General features: G+C 37.6%; 1 protein-coding gene across 1 annotated transcript; it reads left to right on the top strand.

Annotated features, from left to right (window-relative positions):
• LOC311262766 (muscleblind-like protein 2a) lies at window positions 1-18,227 on the top strand. Its single transcript, XM_084362467.1, has 9 exons — window positions 1-432; window positions 4,072-4,753; window positions 7,865-8,029; window positions 8,125-8,325; window positions 8,446-8,694; window positions 10,381-10,434; window positions 10,775-10,931; window positions 11,485-11,520; window positions 13,752-18,227. The coding sequence occupies exons 2-9, from the start codon at window positions 4,580-4,582 to the stop codon at window positions 13,874-13,876; spliced, it is 1,161 nt and encodes a 386-aa protein (XP_084218593.1). The 5' UTR covers window positions 1-432; window positions 4,072-4,579; the 3' UTR covers window positions 13,877-18,227.
• Window positions 18,228-18,970: the final 743 nt, after the last annotated feature.

Raw genomic sequence — 18,970 nt, 5'->3', positions numbered from 1 at the left:
TAAAGAATGACCTCTCTTCGCCTATAATTGATTACTTTATAGCCTATTTTATATATTTACAGTTTGAAATAACATTTCGATTTCTTTTCTTTATTTTAAATGTTGCACACTCAATTATTAGTCAGTCCTCAGGCTCAGCGCACACCGGGAAACCCCTCATCACGTTAACCTGACGATCGTACAGTAAGCTGTCAAAAGCTTGTTGCTTAAATCTGTGCAGTGCTACAAAGTAAGGATGAAATGAGGTCGGATACATGGACGAAATAACAAGCTATAGTCGTACGAACGGAGCATGACTTAAACGGCTTGTTGAACGAGACATTTCGCGACCACTTGACATCTTGTTTTTCCCTCAGTTCAGTTGGACGGCTGTGTCGTCTGCCCTTGCTGGTGCGTGATTCCTCTGGGAAGCGGTTCATCCGTGATGATGAGGTAAGCAGGTGCTCTCCTCGGCTAACAGTGCGGCTAACGCAAGCTAATAAATGTTAACGTTCACGTTGTAATGTTAGCCGCATGACAGCTGTGGCTTTAGCTTGCTAGCTAAGTGTTTGTGATTAGCTAGCTAAAGTAGCCTAGGATGAGAATGCATATCCGATACTTAAACATGCTACCCTCGAAGTAGCAAAACGTGCAAATAAGACAGTATGATACACGATGGTGTCAGGTGTTGACTGTCATTGTAGTCGTATTGTATTATCTGCTGTTTTGAGTTAAAACATAACTGTACATACAGTACTATTGTATGGGCGGTACAGCCATTGTCAGACAAGCGAAATTCACATGCCCCCTTTAATTAAAAATAGATAACGACCTTTCACTAACTATCTAAAGTAGTTTGTAGAGGCTTTAAACATAATTATCACAGCACACAAGATGCTTTTAGTCCATTCTTTTTTAACCCACTTCCAAGTTGTTTTACTATGTGTACCTACAGTATGTGTGCATCTTTTCACCCTTATTACTGTTGTCTATAGGGCAGAGTCAGTGTCAGAAATGCACTGAAATGATCACCTACTTGCTGAAAATGTGTTTCATTAGAGATCACTATCATACAATACAACGTGAGCTGTGCAACATGAGTTTACCATCTGAAAAAACAGGGATGGAGTATTACATCAACTGCTCTGGATAAATCTGTCATACTGTCATGTCATCATATTTTGTGAATGACAAGTTACAAAAGCTGAAGACGCTGCATAATAGGGGATTTTTGAGAATAATGGCTTCAGAAAAGTATGTCACCAAATGCTATAATATTTTGTATGGTGGGTTGGAAAGAAAAGCTCGGATGTACTCTGATATCACTATTCAAATTCCAGCCGTACACAAAAAACAAAACCAAGTTGAAAAACCTGGCTTATTACCCAGTTTTTAATTACATAAAATTGCATTAGAAACATACTGAGACTGATGGAGTTATGACCGACCTGGAAATAATGCAAAAGGGAGCTTATGAAAAAAGCCTACGTTTGCAGTAACTATATAAACTTGCAGGGCATTGTGTATTATATCCCATAATGTAACATGACAATAATCTCACCGTGCAATTCTCACAACAGTAATTTTTGTGCAGTTTATTTCAGCTCACTCAGTATTCTACTGTTGTTTGTAGCATTTAAGTAGCATTTATTTATACTGTTAACTCATGTCAGCTATTACATATTGCAATATTAATTTATTACTAAATATTACCTACACTGTAGTCAACGTGTAGTACAAGGCACATATCTTTACATTGCTTTCTCTAGTAGTATTTCTATTTATAAACAAAGTTGTCACATATTATACACAATTAAGTATTTCTAAGTCCGAAAGCATGTTCAGGACGTACACTGATTTGCTACTTTCTTTACATGCTCACATTGGTAAAGAAGGTTTTCACAGTGTTGGTAGGTATATCATTTCTTAAGTCTGTACTTGCTCATCATTGCAGTAAAACATTCTGGAGGCAAGATCAAGTGTTGAATTTAGTCACATTGTATTCGTAGATAAAGGGTCAACTGCACATAGTGTCGTGCTCCGGGCTTTACAGCCAGCTCACTCAGTGCATCAGCATCTGCTTTTCTATTGGCCAATTTCTGACTGGGAGGGTCTTCCCAGAGGCTGGCAGTCAGGCAGGAAGGGGGTGGCTGGAAATGTTTCAGCCAGAGTTGGACAGACTGTCTGTTTTTACTGTTGGGGAAAGAAAATCTTTTCTCTCTGAATCTGGGGGACAGAGTTGGGGCTAAAAGCCGTTGTTATGGTCAATATTTCAACAAGTTAGCTGCTCAAAAGTTGTATCTATAACCTAGATTCCTGGTCGGGGACTGAAGTTCTTTAGTGCTGCATGAAGTGAGAGAGGTAGGTTTTGCTCCGTTTCCTGACTTGCGTCCAAAGGAATTTGCTGCAGTATGCTGTGGGATAGCATGCTGTATTGCCGAACGGTTGTTACAGTAGAAGATCAGGGCTAACATCAGGAGAGTTCATTCTGAATCTGTGACTGTTGAGTCTTTGTTTATTCGTAGATCATGTTACTTTTCGACTCTCCTACAGATTTATTCAGGTCAAGAGTTAACCACCTTTTCTTCCGGCTCAGCGACTTCCTGTGTGCTTTACCACTAAGTGTGCTGGTCTGACTTTCCTGTCCTGTCTTTGACTTCCAGCATGATGTGTGTTTAAGACTTGTCCTGCCTTTTCTTTTATTATGTTTATGCTATGGTGGGCCAATATCTCAATATCTGAATTTGGCTGTAAGTGCTCTTCAGTAATCACTTTGCAAATTGAAACCAACAGCGTAATGGAAAATAGGTCATACTAGATATAGAGAGAAAGCACAGCATTTATTTCAGTACAGTGTGTCATATAAAGTCATATGAAATGCAGTTTTTAATGCAGTGGTGGATACTGATCAACATAATGTGCTTCAAATGCATCATTAGCATAACATGCATCTTATGGTTCAATGGATTTCAACTTAAGAAATGATCATGTTCTGTTATTAATTGATTGATTACCATGACAGATCCAAGCTACACACCCCAGACTAGCACAACAGCTGTTTGTCTGTCTGTAACATACTTTCACATCTCTTGAGGAAGCATGGCGTAGATAAATCAATTGTGAAGTGTGCACACATGATACTGCACGTGTGAAATTTAGAATGGTCAGTGGAAATAATGAGAATCTGTATCCTCTGCTAACGAGCTACCATTAGCAACATAAGGCTGGAAAAACATCTAGGTACTCATCTGGGGACGTGTGTCAGACACAGGGCTGAGAAAATAACGGATGGACTGAGGGAGATCAACATGCTTAGGCGTACATAAAAAGTGATCTAGTCAGAGCACTGGATTTTAATTTTCCGTGGATGCATGTGCCCACAAACTAGGACAAAATATCTGGTTGAGTTAAACTGACTATGCTACTGTATGTTTAGGGTTTCTTTAATTAGAAATGCATGAGTTGTCCAAGCTGTATGATCATTGCACTACTGATCCATTTAAGTCCTTTGAGGAGTTAGTATAGTTCGTGACTCAATGACAGCTGTTAATTCAGGCTTGATAGAGGAGGTAATTGGTTTACTATCATAATTACATCAACGAAGGACGATCTGGACAAAATGTCAGAAAGAAGTTAAAAATGTCCACTACAATGTCTTGGCATCCATGGCGATGTCTTTGCTTGTTTTGTGCGAGCAACAGTGCAACCAAAGACTTTCAGTTTAGAATAGACCAGAGCAGCAAATGCTCATATTTGAGAAGCTGAGACCTTAAAAAATGACTAAACGATTAGTCTCTTGAGAGTCTGGTATGACTAAATATAACTTGACTAATTACACAAGATCACATTTGTTATTGTTTGACCTAATCTGCTTTCTGCTTTAAACTGCGAAAGAACAGATGACTCTAGAGAATGAGCATGAGTCTCCAGAGAATAGATGAAATTACATGAGATGCCGTGAGTGTTCACAAATAATTTATGGTCGCTCTAAATGTGCCAACTGTAGACTAATGATGCCATAATTATGATGTTATTTATTTGGACACAGTTTTAGTAATATACATGTTTTTTTTTGGTTTTTTTGTCTTTCAGATCACAAACAGAAAGTGCCTTTTAGAAGATATCCTGGCTTGAAGCTGGTCTGTGGACATTGCCGGCTTTTGCTTTATATAAGGCCAGACTCAAGCTCCAGCACTGGATACCTCAGCTGCAATCCCTTTGCCACCAGTTTGCACAACATCAGCATTTTAACAAACGCTAAAATAGAGCCATAATATAAGACAGAGAAAACTGACTAAAGTCAAGTCTTCATTAAAATCCCCTCGCTTTTTTGTGGGCACCATCATTTGAGGAATATTCATGTGAACGTTTCACAGAAGAAAAAAAAACCTCCATCTGTGGTTGTTTCTTTTTTGATGTGTGATTTCTCAGTGACTGACCAGCCATCTGATCTTTCTGCTCCAGCTCATGGAGGAATCTCAAGGTTGTTGTAAAAGAGGACTTTATACATAGAGCCAACTCACAGCTTTTGGTGTATGAGGCACGAGACAATAAGATTAACTTTTTAAAAAAATCACATTTATGATTAGAACCTTTGGACATGGCGTTGAACATTTCTTCAGTAAGAGACACAAAATGGCTAACTCTGGAAGTCTGTCGACAGTTTCAGCGAGGAAACTGTTCACGTAGTGATGAGGAATGCAAATTTGCTCATCCACCGAAGAGCTGCCAAGTTGAAAATGGGAGAGTTATTGCCTGCTTTGACTCACTAAAGGTAAGAAATATTGCACACACTGCATCATCTGTGACACCTTAATGACCACTTACTGAATGTTTAAAAACTTTTACCTTGTATATAGAAGTAGGAAACTTTAGAAAGCACATGAAATGAGATGTGGGGGTGTTCATTGTCCATTGAAAATGTTTGAAAGAATACATTATTCTATGTCTAGTGGGTTATTTCTTATTTAGCATACTTAATTCTCCACTTTATTTAGTCTCTGCTACTTTAATCTGCTCACCTTGCCTTTCCTGCCAGTTCCCTTTCCACCTCTGGTCTTGGGTTTAAAATGGCTAAAATGGGTCCCCCAAATATACTTTAGTGGCGTTAAGACACTTTGGCAGCCAAGTTAAGTCTACGTGTGGGAAACACTGTTATGAGAGAGAGAGAGAGAGAGAGAGAGAGAGGGCTGCACAAATAAATGTATGTATGGGAAACCCTGAAGCTGCCCCAACTTCTGGGTTCATGCAGAAATAAGTCAAACTACAGAGCAAAACTGCAATCTCAAAATGAAATTCTAAAAAAATGGAGTAAAATACCTGTCAGATGTTATTCTCATCACTTATCTAAAGTAGACTATAAAACCTCCGTTGGCAGCCAGTTGGATTACAGCCAGTTTATTCTCCTGTTCGCTCAGTTGCCCTGAATGAGAGCTGGGCTGCCTTAATCCACTCTCACACATTCACCATCACCCCACAATACAGCTCTGCCCCTAGGATTATTCTCATGTTGAGTCATCGTCTTATCTCCTGACTGTAGGCAGTTTATACACAGCTTGTGTGGACAGAGGGTCTTCTCTCTGCCCTGGTGGTCAAGGCCATGTGCTTTAACACAGAGTAGCCACCCTTTTCCTTTATCTGAAAGGAGCGTCTATCGATCAATCATGAATATTGTTAATTACATCATAATGGAGAAGTAATGAGCTAACATCACCCTCCCAACAACAAATGTTTACATTTCTTGGATTGTTTGAAATTGGTATCCACAATACTTTTACTAGGGACATTTAGAGTTTGAACATCCACAGTATAAATATAGGTGGGACCATGCACTGCACTGATCTGGAGTTTAATCTTACTCATAAACAGATCAGAGTGATAACAACAGTTCATACTGCACATGAGATGGTTTTAAACAAAAACATAATATTAAAAATTGAGTGGGCAGAGGCTTTATTGGCTTGTAAGTAAAAATAAATAAATAAATAGATTATTGCCAAAGGATAAAAGTACAAATGTAATTATCTAAATTCAATATATGGACAATGTACAAAAGGTTATTTATTAATTGTTGTTATTAATTTCATTATTGTTTGGTCCTGGAAAAAAAATAATATAGCCTGGTGAGGATGGCAATAAGAGGTCATCTAGTAAATCTTTATTTATTGCATTCATGTGATGATGTCACAACTCTTCTTAATGAAAAGCCTTTTGTCCAAGGAGTTATTAAATATCTGTTACCAACATGGCTACTGTTATAATGTCAGCCGTTACTAACTGTAAGCCTTTATTTAATTTCCCAAAAAATGTTGTTTTCTTACTTAGCTCTTTTGTCTCATCCACTGCTGACATTGTTGCCATGTGATTAGGTAATTTCAGGCTTGTGACCAGGAAGTAAACGATCAAAACAACTGCTGTCAAAGTTCGCTACCCGTTCATCAATTACTCTTAACAAAGTTAACGTTATTACACTGAAGAATGTGCACATGCTTTAGTACTGTAACTAGTATCTCATGACTTGCATTAAAGCAGTGAGAGTCTTGTTGATACACAACTTTAAAATTCAACTGTTTCCTGTGAATAGCTCCTACAGCTGTTTTATGTTAGAAGATGTTCTCAGACAGCAGAGAACCCATTTATATCCCATTTACTAAATTTATTCAACTCTTCCATACAGATTGGCAACTAACTTCACCAGTTGCTGGGTTGCTTGGGGAAAAATGGGACAGTCAATGACATACTTTCTTTCATTTTATACTTTCAAGCAACTGTAAACTGTAAAGTTGTACAAAAAGTTGTATAGAAATAATACATTCAAGAGGGTGATTGCATTGTACTGGCACTGATCTATATACAGACTAATGAAATACTGATGAGTTAAATCTACATGATTATTTCACTAGAAAATAATTAATATAAATCTCTTGGGAGAAATGCAAATGAGGTGATATTAGTTAACTTGATTGGAGGATTTGAATGTGAAGGGCAGAGGATTGTAGCCTTTCATTAGGCTATAGATGCTTGATTGACAGAAAGTGTGTTAGTAGGCTCATTTTAAAGTCTAAATGGAGATGGTAATGCTCAAGCTTAATAACCAGACTGATGAAATGTAAAGCAAATCCCCCTACAAATTCCCACAGCTGGCAAGCTCAGGGATGTCTTACAGTACATAGCCAGTCAGCCTTTTCTTCTCCCATGATATCTACTGTAAAGTCATATAGAGAGCTCTGTGAGTTGATATCTGACTGGTCTCCATCTTAGATATTGATACCTACACACCTGTTTATTATACATTTATATTGGATTATCCTGCAGCACATCTGCATCTAAAAAAGTTAATGTTCAAATGTAAAGGGGGAAATGGCGTTTCCTTTATGTAAGCAAGATAAAAAGTAGTGATGGGTATTGCTTTTATTGATACCAATGCCGTTATCATGCTCATTCCAACCCACATAGAAAAAGTCTATTTTTAATTCAGCTCAAACGTTCAGTGTATCGGCTGCCACATTGGATTTTTCCCTTCTTCAATCAATATTTGTATTGATCTCAAAAATCCCATACCAGTCGGGCTACACATGAGTTTGACATCATTGTTTTCTTAAATGCACAAACATCAGAAAAACATGTCAGCAGTGATTAACGTAATTGATGAGCCTGGAGGCGTTCGATTCTATTGGGATTCCCATCCCCTGTAAAAAGTGGCCTACAGTTGTGTAGCTCGAGCTGATGGACAGTTGTGTTACATGTCTGACTGTCATGCTGGAGGATCTCATTTTAAAGCAAAAATGAAATCCCCTATGTCTGAAAATAATGTCTACTCCCCAGTTTCGACGGACATATACATCTGAAGTGTTCTTTGTGCCTTTTCTATTTTCTCTGAATACAGGGCCGATGCTCAAGAGAAAACTGCAAGTATCTTCATCCACCTTCACACTTAAAAACCCAGTTAGAGATAAACGGACGCAACAATCTCATCCAGCAGAAGACAGCAGCAGCCGTGCTGGCCCAACAGATGCAGCTCATGATCCCAGGACCCAGCCTGCAGCCTGTGGTAAGGTCCTCTGAACTTTTTTTTGTGTTGTTCGGCTTGGCTATCTTGTAGTATACTGTCTAATGTCTTGCTTTATAACATTTCCTGTTATACAGGGTCTTGGCACAAATACTGGTCTTTGTTATGGTTCATACATGTCACCGATGAGCCATGGAGTGAGCCTCATCCCCACAGACAACCTCCCCAGCACCCCGGTTCTTGTTCCTGGGAGCCCACCTATCACAGTCCAGAGCTCCTCCTCTTCCTCTTGTTCCTCTTCCCCCTCACAGAAGCTGCAGCGTACAGACAAACTAGAGGTATTCATGCACCACAAGGAGTCATTTTTCATAGAAAAAAATACTTATGTGAGTTGACATAATTTGGCTGCATACTATAAGCTGAATTCCTCTCACTCTCTTTATAACCGCTCCTCTCAGGTGTGCCGCGAGTTTCAGCGTGGAACCTGTGCAAGAGGGGAGACAGATTGCCGCTTTGCTCATCCGAGTGACAGTCCAATGATTGACACCACTGATAACACTGTCACTGTGTGCATGGACTACATCAAGAGCCGCTGCTCCAGGGAGAAGTGCAAGTATTTTCACCCGCCTGCGCATTTGCAGGCCAAAATCAAAACCAGTCAACAGCAAGTCAGTCAGACAGCCGTGGCAGCCCAGGCCGCAGCAGTGGTAAGACAGAGCCTTATCCTTCTATACTACCGCCAATAATATGGCGTTTCTTCTGTGTAATAGTGTTTGCCATGACATCACTGAATGTGGAGCACTATACTATAGATTTGTTTACTATTATTTGTGATGGCATATTTAACTCAGTGGCATATTATAAAACTGATCTGAAGTGATTAACAAAGCAGAAAATCAGCAGTTGGATTCATTGTTAAACTCTTTTTCCACCCTCATCTAAAACTGCAAGTTAGTAAATTGGTACTATTAAAAGTATGCCAATAACAATGGTTAGCGGCATCACTTTGTTACATAGATACTAAAGAAAACACAAAAATGTGATGATTTCCAGGGAGTTTCTGGAGTCTTATGTTAATTATTTCTGAGTGGATTTGTGGAGGTTTATTCACAATGTTATGACATTTTCTGACACAAAAAATCAGCAGGCCAAAGTAAAATAACTACTTTCCTGTTATTTGTTAGAATACCAGCATGCATCTGTCCCTTTCCCCTCATTCAGTGTCTTTGCCTCACAAATGGAAAATCTGCCCTTTGCCTGTTTCTCTTCTGATAATGAAGAACATAGCCTGTTTTAACCCTGTGTTTACAAACACCATGGATGTAAACAGACCTTTTACAATATCAGAAAACATTACAAAGAAGGATGAGATGAGATTAGATTTATGGTAGTTGTTCTACATGCCAATCATGCCAATCAAATTAAGAGTGATAGCATGCAGGTCCTCACCTTACATTCCAAGCTTGTGCCTTTAAACAGGACACTTCATAAACATATACTGTACATTACCATATCACAGTTAACCGAGAAATGGCTTGTGAAACAGTTGGACAGTGTACAGTTGTGAAATACAGTGTGAGTAAAAGTACAAACTTAATGAAATGACCTTTGCATTGAAGCCACGTAGCTTCCTCGCCCTCCTCAGGTCATGTTTTATGGTTATTTAGATTTACATTTTATTTCCATCGTGTGATATTTAGGTTGTAATATCGCATAAGCAAATAGGTTTAGTTGTATACAATGAAAAGAGGAGGCCTCTTCCATCCCACCAAAAGCCTCAGGGTGAATGTAGTAAATGGAGCTCCACATTCTGTGCTTCATGATATCAGATACATGGTTATTTCAGCTGTTTCTTTGTGATGTTGCCTTTGGCTAGCTCTCATCTTTCATTTAACAATACAAATTTGCAATGCTTGATGTGCATTTCATTGTTATCCCTTCCTTAAAGCTGTAAAATCAATGTATGTATACCAAAATGATATAGTGTGCATACTGTAGTTGCACTGGTCGCATCATGGTATTGGTAGTGTTTTGATTACAGTTAACAAATGCTGATCAAGTATTGTTATAATAGTGATCAATTTACAATGTAAATAGTATACAAGATTGTAAATCTGTGTTGCCAAAGCTATTGATTAACTAAACATGTTGACCTACTAATTAAGGAATCTTTAGTCAGCGTGTCCTTTAATCAGTTCTTTTGGTTACTGTGCATGCATATTGTGTTGTATGTGGTATACTACATTCAGATTATTTTGTTTTGTTTTCCCCCTCTCACCTATCCACAATGCTGTCCCCCCATGACGCACCTCTGCTTGCTGTTACCTGTATGTTAATACGCTTGAATCCCATTGGCCCACTGCCATCATGTGCTCGCTGCCTGCTATTAAAAGACTCAGTCGACTGCCAAAGCAATGAAGCGATCCCTCGAGGCAACTGTAGACCTGGTATTTTCACCTTTTGCTTTGGTTGTAGCTATTAATTGTACTGTGATAACTTTTAATTTTTGTCATTGTGGTTTAAAGCTTCCTCAAGTCTTGTGTACATAGTCACCGTCAGTATCTTTAAGTGCTTATTTTGATAAATATTATTATTCCATGCATTTTTGTACTCTAAAACCATGCTTGATTTTTCCACAATGTGATATGTCACCTTTATTGTGTAGCCGTGTTTGCTGTTTTTATCACATTTTTTTATGAATACTAAATATTAAGTGTGCATAGCTGAATAGAGAGAATGGATATTTGGATATTTTGGTGTGTCATGTCTCCTTTTGTTACTTTTCAGGGCTTTCCCCACAGTATCCTACAGCCCCTACCAAAGAGACAAGCACTTGAGAAGAGCAGCTGGGCCAGCTCTCTCCTCAGCCCCAGTTTTTTGCACTACCAACAGGCTCTGGCCAACACACAGCTGCAGCAGTCCACTGCTGCATTTTATCCTGCAGGTGAGCCTCATTTTATCCACTTTTCCGTTTTAATATGTCATGTCTGGCTTCAGTTGTTTTTCTCAGGGTGGATGTATTGTTAAGACATTTTTGTTTGAAAAATGACTCAAGCATGGTGGCCCAGAGTGTCAATACACAGCTACTTTTCAGAAAACACAACATTTCACAAAACAAAACATTTCACAGAATATGACAACATTTCACAAAACGTAACATTTCGGAAAACACAACCACATTTCAGAAGACAACAACATTTCTAAAACATAATGTCATCATCATTGCAGCTCTAATTACAAGGCCCTGCCATAGGCCTCAACAGAAATGTTGACTTGTCATTGTGGGAAAAGCGCAGGCATTATTACGTAATGACATTCACAGTCGCTCTGTTCTCTTCAAGTGTCCAAGTAAATCGTGACAGTGAGACAATATGCCAGCATGCACAATACCAGGACACAGAGACTACAGTGGTTAAATGAAACTTTCTTAACTAAAACTTGGTGTTTAGTCTATTTGCCTTGAACATGTAAATTTATGCATTGCTTTTCTCTCACAGGTTCTGTCTTTTGCATGTCTCCTGCTAACAGCATTGGTAGGTCCCTTTCTCATTTTTCTATAAACTATGCCTCATAATCAGCGGAGAACACTGGTAAAGGTTTCATTAATCTGGTTTCTTTCTAGGAATTTTACTGTTTCTCTTCTGCAAATGTGTTTGTGTTGCATATTTGTGTGTGTGTTTTTATTAATGCCAAGTCTTGTGATATATAATATATTAATATATATATAATATATTATTAATACTCCTTTGTTGAACATCACTTCAGCTAGTCAAACATGATTTAAAAACGTAAGCATTTTGGTGGATTTTCTTTGTAGAATTGCCCTGCAATACGGAAATATGATCAGAATCTCTTAAATTAACTTTAATGTTTTAGGTCTCCAAATCTCCACAAATATCTTTTAATAAAACTACTTTGATCATGTTTGGTGGCATTGCTGTACATGCCGTCTCTTTTGGGATGACATATCCTGGACAGATTTCCTAATTTTATCTCTTATCAGCCCTGCTTTTATGTTCTCCCCTGCTGTCTCGCTTTGCTGTGTGATCACATGCCATCTGCTGGTCTAACTCAATGATGGCTTTCTGCTAATGTCATTTTGTATTTGCCTGGCAAGAGAGAGAGAGAAAAAAAAAAACATTGCTATGGTTACCATAACGCTCCACCTCCCTTTTCATTGCTTTCATGGTTCCCTTCCTGAAAAGTCCCCATGATGTACAGTGCTACGCCTGCTACTGTCTCTGCAGCCACTTCTCCCGCCACAAGTGTCCCCTACGCAGCAACAGCACCAGCCAATCAGGTTTGCTCCTTTTTAAAGCTTTCTGTCATAAATCCTTGAGCTCTGAATAAGTGCTTCATCTTTAAATCAGGGGAGTTGCTTCAGCACCTGCGTAGCGTTGCCCTGCTTGCATTGCCTCTCATTAAGCTTCATGTATCCAGTAGGACTAGGCTGCATCTCACCCCCCACCTTACTCAGAGGTCTTTCATCTGGAAATATTTGCGTCGCATATATTGTTTACTGCATGTTTTTGCTTCATTCGTTGTCAGCTTCTGTTTCATTACTCAATATGCTGTTCAAAATGTTCTCTGAAAGGTGTAGTGGATACTCGAAATACAGTAGTAGCTTAGGTACTGCCTCTATTAATTAGTTAATATTTGCCATTCATTTTATACGCTGTCCTGATTAGAGTTTCAGTTTTGTATTTGACACTTTCTAATCTGTGGCGATGTAGAGCTGTGTGGGTGTGTGTATATCTCTGAGATTTGTATTATTTGTATTTTGGTATAATCGCCTCTGCCCAGACTAAACCATTTGAAGGTTTTTTTAATGTGTGGAGATTTTAGAGGAGTCAAAGTAAAATATTTGTTGAAATATAATATTCCTTTGATCATTTTAGATCAAATATTTGTTCCATATGTGAAGTGTTATATGCGCATATAGAAAGATTATTATGATTAGATTATGAGGCTGCTTTGCACCAACAAGGATCAATTTAGAGTTTATCAGAACTGGGTTTAAAAAGAGTACATTGATGTTAATTAAGCAGAGGTCTGATGCACAATTAAACATTAACCTCTGCTTAGTAAAACCAAGTTTGTTGATGTAAACCAAAGTTAAACAGTGTTAAATCAGTTGTTCTGGATTCCTTAACAAAATGTTACATTCTTTGCTAATTAGCTAAAAGGTTAGTTACATGTTAGCTAATGCTACATGTTACTGCTGGTGAAAACCCAACATCACCTGATTGTGATGCTTCATAATAAAAGCCTTTAAATAACAAAATGACAGAGACTTTTATTGTGAAGGATTCATAAGAAATTAAACATGCATTTAACCAAATTAGCGGAGCTTTGTTAGCATCATAGTGCAACAGAATTACATTTAATCTAGATTTAGAGTAAACTGAAGGTTTAAAGAAAGGTTTTAATTTAATCTGTCTTTCTTAATATCCACCATGGATCGTCAGGCTCTAATTATGAGGAAAAAGTGTGTACAATTATGAAAAATACAACTATACGATATTTCAATTTGATGTTATGGTTCAGCCATGAACTGTCAAAACTGTCATAAATTGTGAAAGGTGTTTTAGTTAATGGGAAATTAAGACCATTATCATTGTAAATTTAAGGGGTTAAGGTATTCATTTCATTTCATATTTCTTGATGAGCACTTGACATTATTCATGTAACAAAAACACATTTGGACCGACTATATTTTCATTCTATTAAAAAACTAAGCGACTGTCTTTTGTCCCTGATGCAGATCATCCTCAAGTAACCACCAGGAGCAGAAGTCAGTGCTGTGTTGCTGCTGTTAAAGACCCCAAACAACTGCTCTGTAAATACTCTGTTAACACCACACACAACCTACAACAAGCTGCATGCTGATAACATCACTGATGATGTTACTTTGATCTCACATAAGAAATTACATAGCTCAATTACTGGGATTATACTGCGTTAGGCAGGTGTCACAGAAGATTATTGTGTGTACGCGCCTTTGCACCTGCATTAACATGCATCCTCAGTTATGTGCATAATATCCTGGTTTCTATTTCCTGAAGCAGTTCTGACAAGGTGAGAGGTGTGTTTAGCCTCTTAATGAGCTGAAATGCAGTATGTCTCCAGTTCACATAAAGGAGGCTCATGAATAAAAATGAGCTGTTCTGAACATATTTAACCAGAAAACACATGTGCAGTGCAGATACCATGTAACACCTTCATACTAACTGATATGGAAACATACAGAAATGTTTTCAACTATGTAAATATTACAAGAGATAGAGAAGACAGATCTAATCTGAAATCAGTTTTCAGTGTGTGGACATGTTAATACCAGGTGTAAAGGGGTCCTGTATTGGAGATTGTTAAAATGACTTTTTCCTTTATGAATGTTTTAAGTAAACTAAGGTTTTTCACATTAATGATTGTTTATCTAGTGCCAGATTTCATTGTTTGAAACCAACTAGTAAAAAGCACTTATTTATCTTAAAATTCCACATTGTAAAATGTATGGCAGTTTCTTTCAAATGTGCTGAGGGCAGTCCATCTACATTGTTTACCCTGTCGTCCCCAGAGAACAGGATCAATGCTCCACCTCCTGGTGTGCCTTTGCATTGCATATACAGTATGTTTGCTGAGAGATACTGTATAATCCCTTTGCTGCACAGACTATTTTTTCTTTAAGGCAGTGAGGTTACATTGATTAAAGCAGTTAAATGTTCCTCTCTTCAGTTATGTTTGACTTGATGGAGTATCTGTGGGTGGTTTTCACTTCTAGGGCTGGTTTTACAAAGATAAAATAACCGTCAAACTTCAGAAAGACATTTAAATTCATCTGTTGCACAAAGCTGTCCGGTTCTTGACTATCTTAAGTAGGGCTAGTGGCTGACCAAGTAACCATATTTAACAGCTCAACAGTTACAAATCCATTTTACCAGGAAAATGTGTAATGGAGTAAAGGAGTGTAATGATACAAAAACATCTCCAGTAGTATAAAATGTCAACACAGCACAGACCTGTAGCCGAGCTGAGCTGAGCTCCTATTTGTAAAGTAGTTGATTTTTGAGTCTCATTCCTAACTTGTCAAATACTGATGCTTACGGATGGCGGACGACCTGACCTACAATCCCAAAGCGTCAGTATTTGACGAGTTGGAAATGAGATTCAAAAATCAACTTAATCTTACAAATAGGAGCTTTAATGAGACGCGGCTCAAGCTCACTTTTGCTGGCATGTCAGTCAGGCTCAAGACAGCTTCCCTGAACAAACAAAAACGACTGATGAATTCGTCACCGCTGTAGTAGAGACACGTTTCCTCTTTTTTTGTCATTTGGTGCCACTGTTCAGCATTGGTCAATGATTTCTGCCATAAAAGCATCTGGTGCTGAGGCCTTGTCCACACACATGTATAAAGATATTTTTCTAGACAGATATTTATATATTTCTCCCTTTAAAAAAACAAGCATGCTGGGCCAGTCGCTAGCATTTAAGTCTACATCAAACACCTAAAGAACATTTTGATCATGCATCATGAGCTTATTCTATTTATATAAAATGATCCATAACCGTAGATAAACACTGAGTTAAGTTGTAGACGAGTAATTAGACAGAGTAGAGAAAACTTACATTAGTGCTATTAGTGCTAACCTAACATAAACAAAATGGTAGTCCGCTGTTGTTGTTTCAGGCGCTAGCTTCGTACTGTACACAAAGCGACAATGGGCACGAGTTTGAAAAATCTGCTCTGTAGAATGCATTTTTAAAATCTCCTATTTTTGTGACCTACAACGCTTTTTCACGTGAACAAGAGGCAAAAATGTTTGTTTTGAAAAGTATCTGCATATGTGTGGACAAGGCTTGACTAATCCTGAGAGGGTTGGGTGGCTAAAGTCATTCCTTTTCTTTTTCTCTCTTTTCTTTTTTTTTTTTTTTGAAACGGTCTAACTTGAATTAGACTAATCTAAGCTCAAAATCAAGACTGGCCTAACACTCCAGACCAGACTGAAATGTCTGTGTCAAACAGATTCTGGGTCACTTTGACGATACTGTAAACCATGTCTCTAAGAAGAACCGCCACAGGAATGGAAGTTAGCTCGGTAAAATAGTATGGAAGTACTAGCTACTGCTCATATTCAAACTAAAGTTCCTGTAATCCTCAAAGGGTTGAGCTGAGCGGTGTGTGAACTGTTAGTCTTAATGTTGCAGTCAGTTGTCAGTACTGTATTATTTGAATGTTATAAGTGCCTAAAGAATTGTGCAGATGAGGATATCCATGCATATTTAAAAGGCTTTGTGTGAAAAAAATAATTCACCTTAATTAAGTCACATTTAGAAAGTCGTCTTTTGCAATGCATTAGTAATTTGCGTGCACCTGTTTAGATTTCTTTCAATTAATTTCCACTGATGCTCAAACCTGTATATGTGTACTATGTATAACGGTTTATTTTGCTCCTCTCTTAAGATGATCACATAGTGTACGACAATGTTTTATTATTAGTTTTATGCACAGTACAATACTTTATGTAGGAAAGTAGAATTTAAGGAGGTATGCTTGTTAGTGAGGCGTAAGTTGTGTGTGGTTGATGCTGATCATACAGTTACCCATCTTTGTTTGAAACGGACAGAGTGGGTATTGGAAATCAAAACTGATGTTAAAAAACACTTTCCACTCATGTGTAATGTTCATCTAAGTTCAATGTTCCCTGTTTTGCAAATATCAACATTTTGTTTCATGAAAATGTGTGTGTATGTACGCTTGTGTGTGATTAACACAGACAATCGAACTAGAGACATTGCATTTGTTCACAATTGGTTCTTCATGTAATTTCATTGTGTAAAGTTTTACACATTATTGGATGGAATATAAGGAGTATACTTGGATATTTTACTAGCTTAACATTAGAGAAGGACACTTTTAAGATGTATTCTCTTCTATCTTATGATGAATGTAATTTATTAAACTGATTTTAGCTCTGCTGGAGGTTCCTCAAAGGGCCTCCATCTGTCGTTTTAGCCTCTGAAAAGCCGTCTTGTGTCCGGGGATCGAATGTTGGAGCTTAAAACATTTCATCCTTGTCACTGCCTTGTCACCTGTAAGGGACAAAGAACCTGAGCAAGGCCATAGAATTGAATTTTACGCACAAAAGTGCATTGTACAGGCCACATTTTATGAAAACTTTCATAATAGTGTAATAATAGTTTGTCTTTGAATTGTTTTGATGTGTTGCTGAGGCAATCTGAAGTTGCAGTGATAAAAAGTGTATTTTTGTAGGTGATGAAATTTGTTTTTCCTCCTCACAATAACACATTAGATTGTACTGTCAGATATTTGACTTTATTATGCCATGGTGTGAAACACTGTAAGTGAACCAGTACATAAAAATATTGTTTAAAATGTAAAGTTTGTGTTTTTTTTTTATAGTTTTCACTGCATGTTAACATCTTGCAGCAAAAAAATACAATCCACTCTCAGAGGATCCAGCCTGTTGAGCTCTGCAGACACAAGTCAGAAGGTCTGGAGTTGATGGTTTGGTGGCGATTTCATTTACTTTTCAAAATATGATTGTTTTCAAATTTTAGGTTTTTGTTAGATATATATGTATTTTTCCCGTATTTATTTTACCTTCAAATAAAAAAAGGCATTTAAGCGAATGTTTGTTTCACCTTTTGGCAAAAAGCTTGAATGTCATGGTCACACCTGAAAGTTGAGGCTGTTTGATCACCCGGTCATAGAGATGTGGACAGTAAGAATGTTTGGTCTGACTGACTGATGAAAGCATTTCTCTGAAGCACTTTCTCAACAGTCAGACGACTGAGAAGATGTGCTGCTTTTTGTGAACTTTGCCTTATCTTTGATCTATGTGTTCAGTCATTATGAACTCCACATTGTCTCATAAATAAAACACATTTCACTGAGCTTTTCTGTAAAATTATTGATACATATTGTTTTATTATAAAAGAAACCCAAACACTATCCTGACTGAGAAAAGGCTTGATATTGATAGGACTGGCTAGCTTGCTTGTTAAATTAGATCACACCTCAAAGTATGCCAGTGCTATTTTGTTCCATCCTGGCCTGAATAAAAACTTCCCCTCCGTATTTTTTTTTTTAAACTTATTTGTGAAAATTATTTTATTTGTGCACAATTAAACACTTCATGTTGATAGTTTTGTTCTTGTAAATTCAAAACTGTGTGAAATCTAATATTGCAAATAAATAAATGTCATGTAAATGCCATGCTGTGAGCTCTGTTGTTTGATTTTGTTCTGTTTTGTTTATTTTGCATCCTTTTAATTTCATTTTAAGGTGCATTATGTCAGAATCTTTGTTGAAATTTGTCAGCAGAACGCGAAGAAATCATAGTTTTGACATACATTCTTACATATTGCACCTTTAAAGACCCTAAAAATTAAGCATTAGCAAGTTTAAATTAGGCTGCGGAGAAGGTTATGTTTTCACCTATTGGTTGGTTTGTAGGCAGGATCACACAAAAACTACTGAACAGATTTCCACAAAACTTGGATGGAGGGTGAGTGTCGTCCCAGAATAGCCCCTACTAACTTGGTTACTAATTTGGTGTGGATAAAGTGACAGATACAGGAATTTGCTCACTTTATTCAACATTACAAGATAGGGCGTTTTTCTACATTTCTGTTAATTTCTCAGGAAATAATAAATGGATCTTGATGAAAAAATCAGGAGTATTTAGGTGCCTGGTAGCTATGAGTGAGTACAAAGGGGGACTGGTGGGCCTTGGCAGAGGTATGCGCTCTACTGAGAGCCATTCTGGTGAGACATCTGGATCAAAACTCAACTAGAAGTAGTCAATTCACAAATAAAGTAATTTCTCTTTTGCTGCATAGTAGCGAACGCTGGATGCAAATCAGACAATGTTTTTCCATAATTTTGTTCTATGAATCCTTGACATTTAATTTAAATGAATGATTTAAAATACGATAAAATAGTGTAATTACTTGGAT

Source organism: Pagrus pagrus (genome assembly GCF_965226575.1).
Source record: "Pagrus pagrus genome assembly, chromosome: 9".
Classification (NCBI taxonomy): Eukaryota; Metazoa; Chordata; class Actinopteri; order Spariformes; family Sparidae; genus Pagrus; species Pagrus pagrus.
Note: the sequence above shows the minus strand (reverse complement) of the source record. Positions and strands in the feature narration are given on the sequence as shown.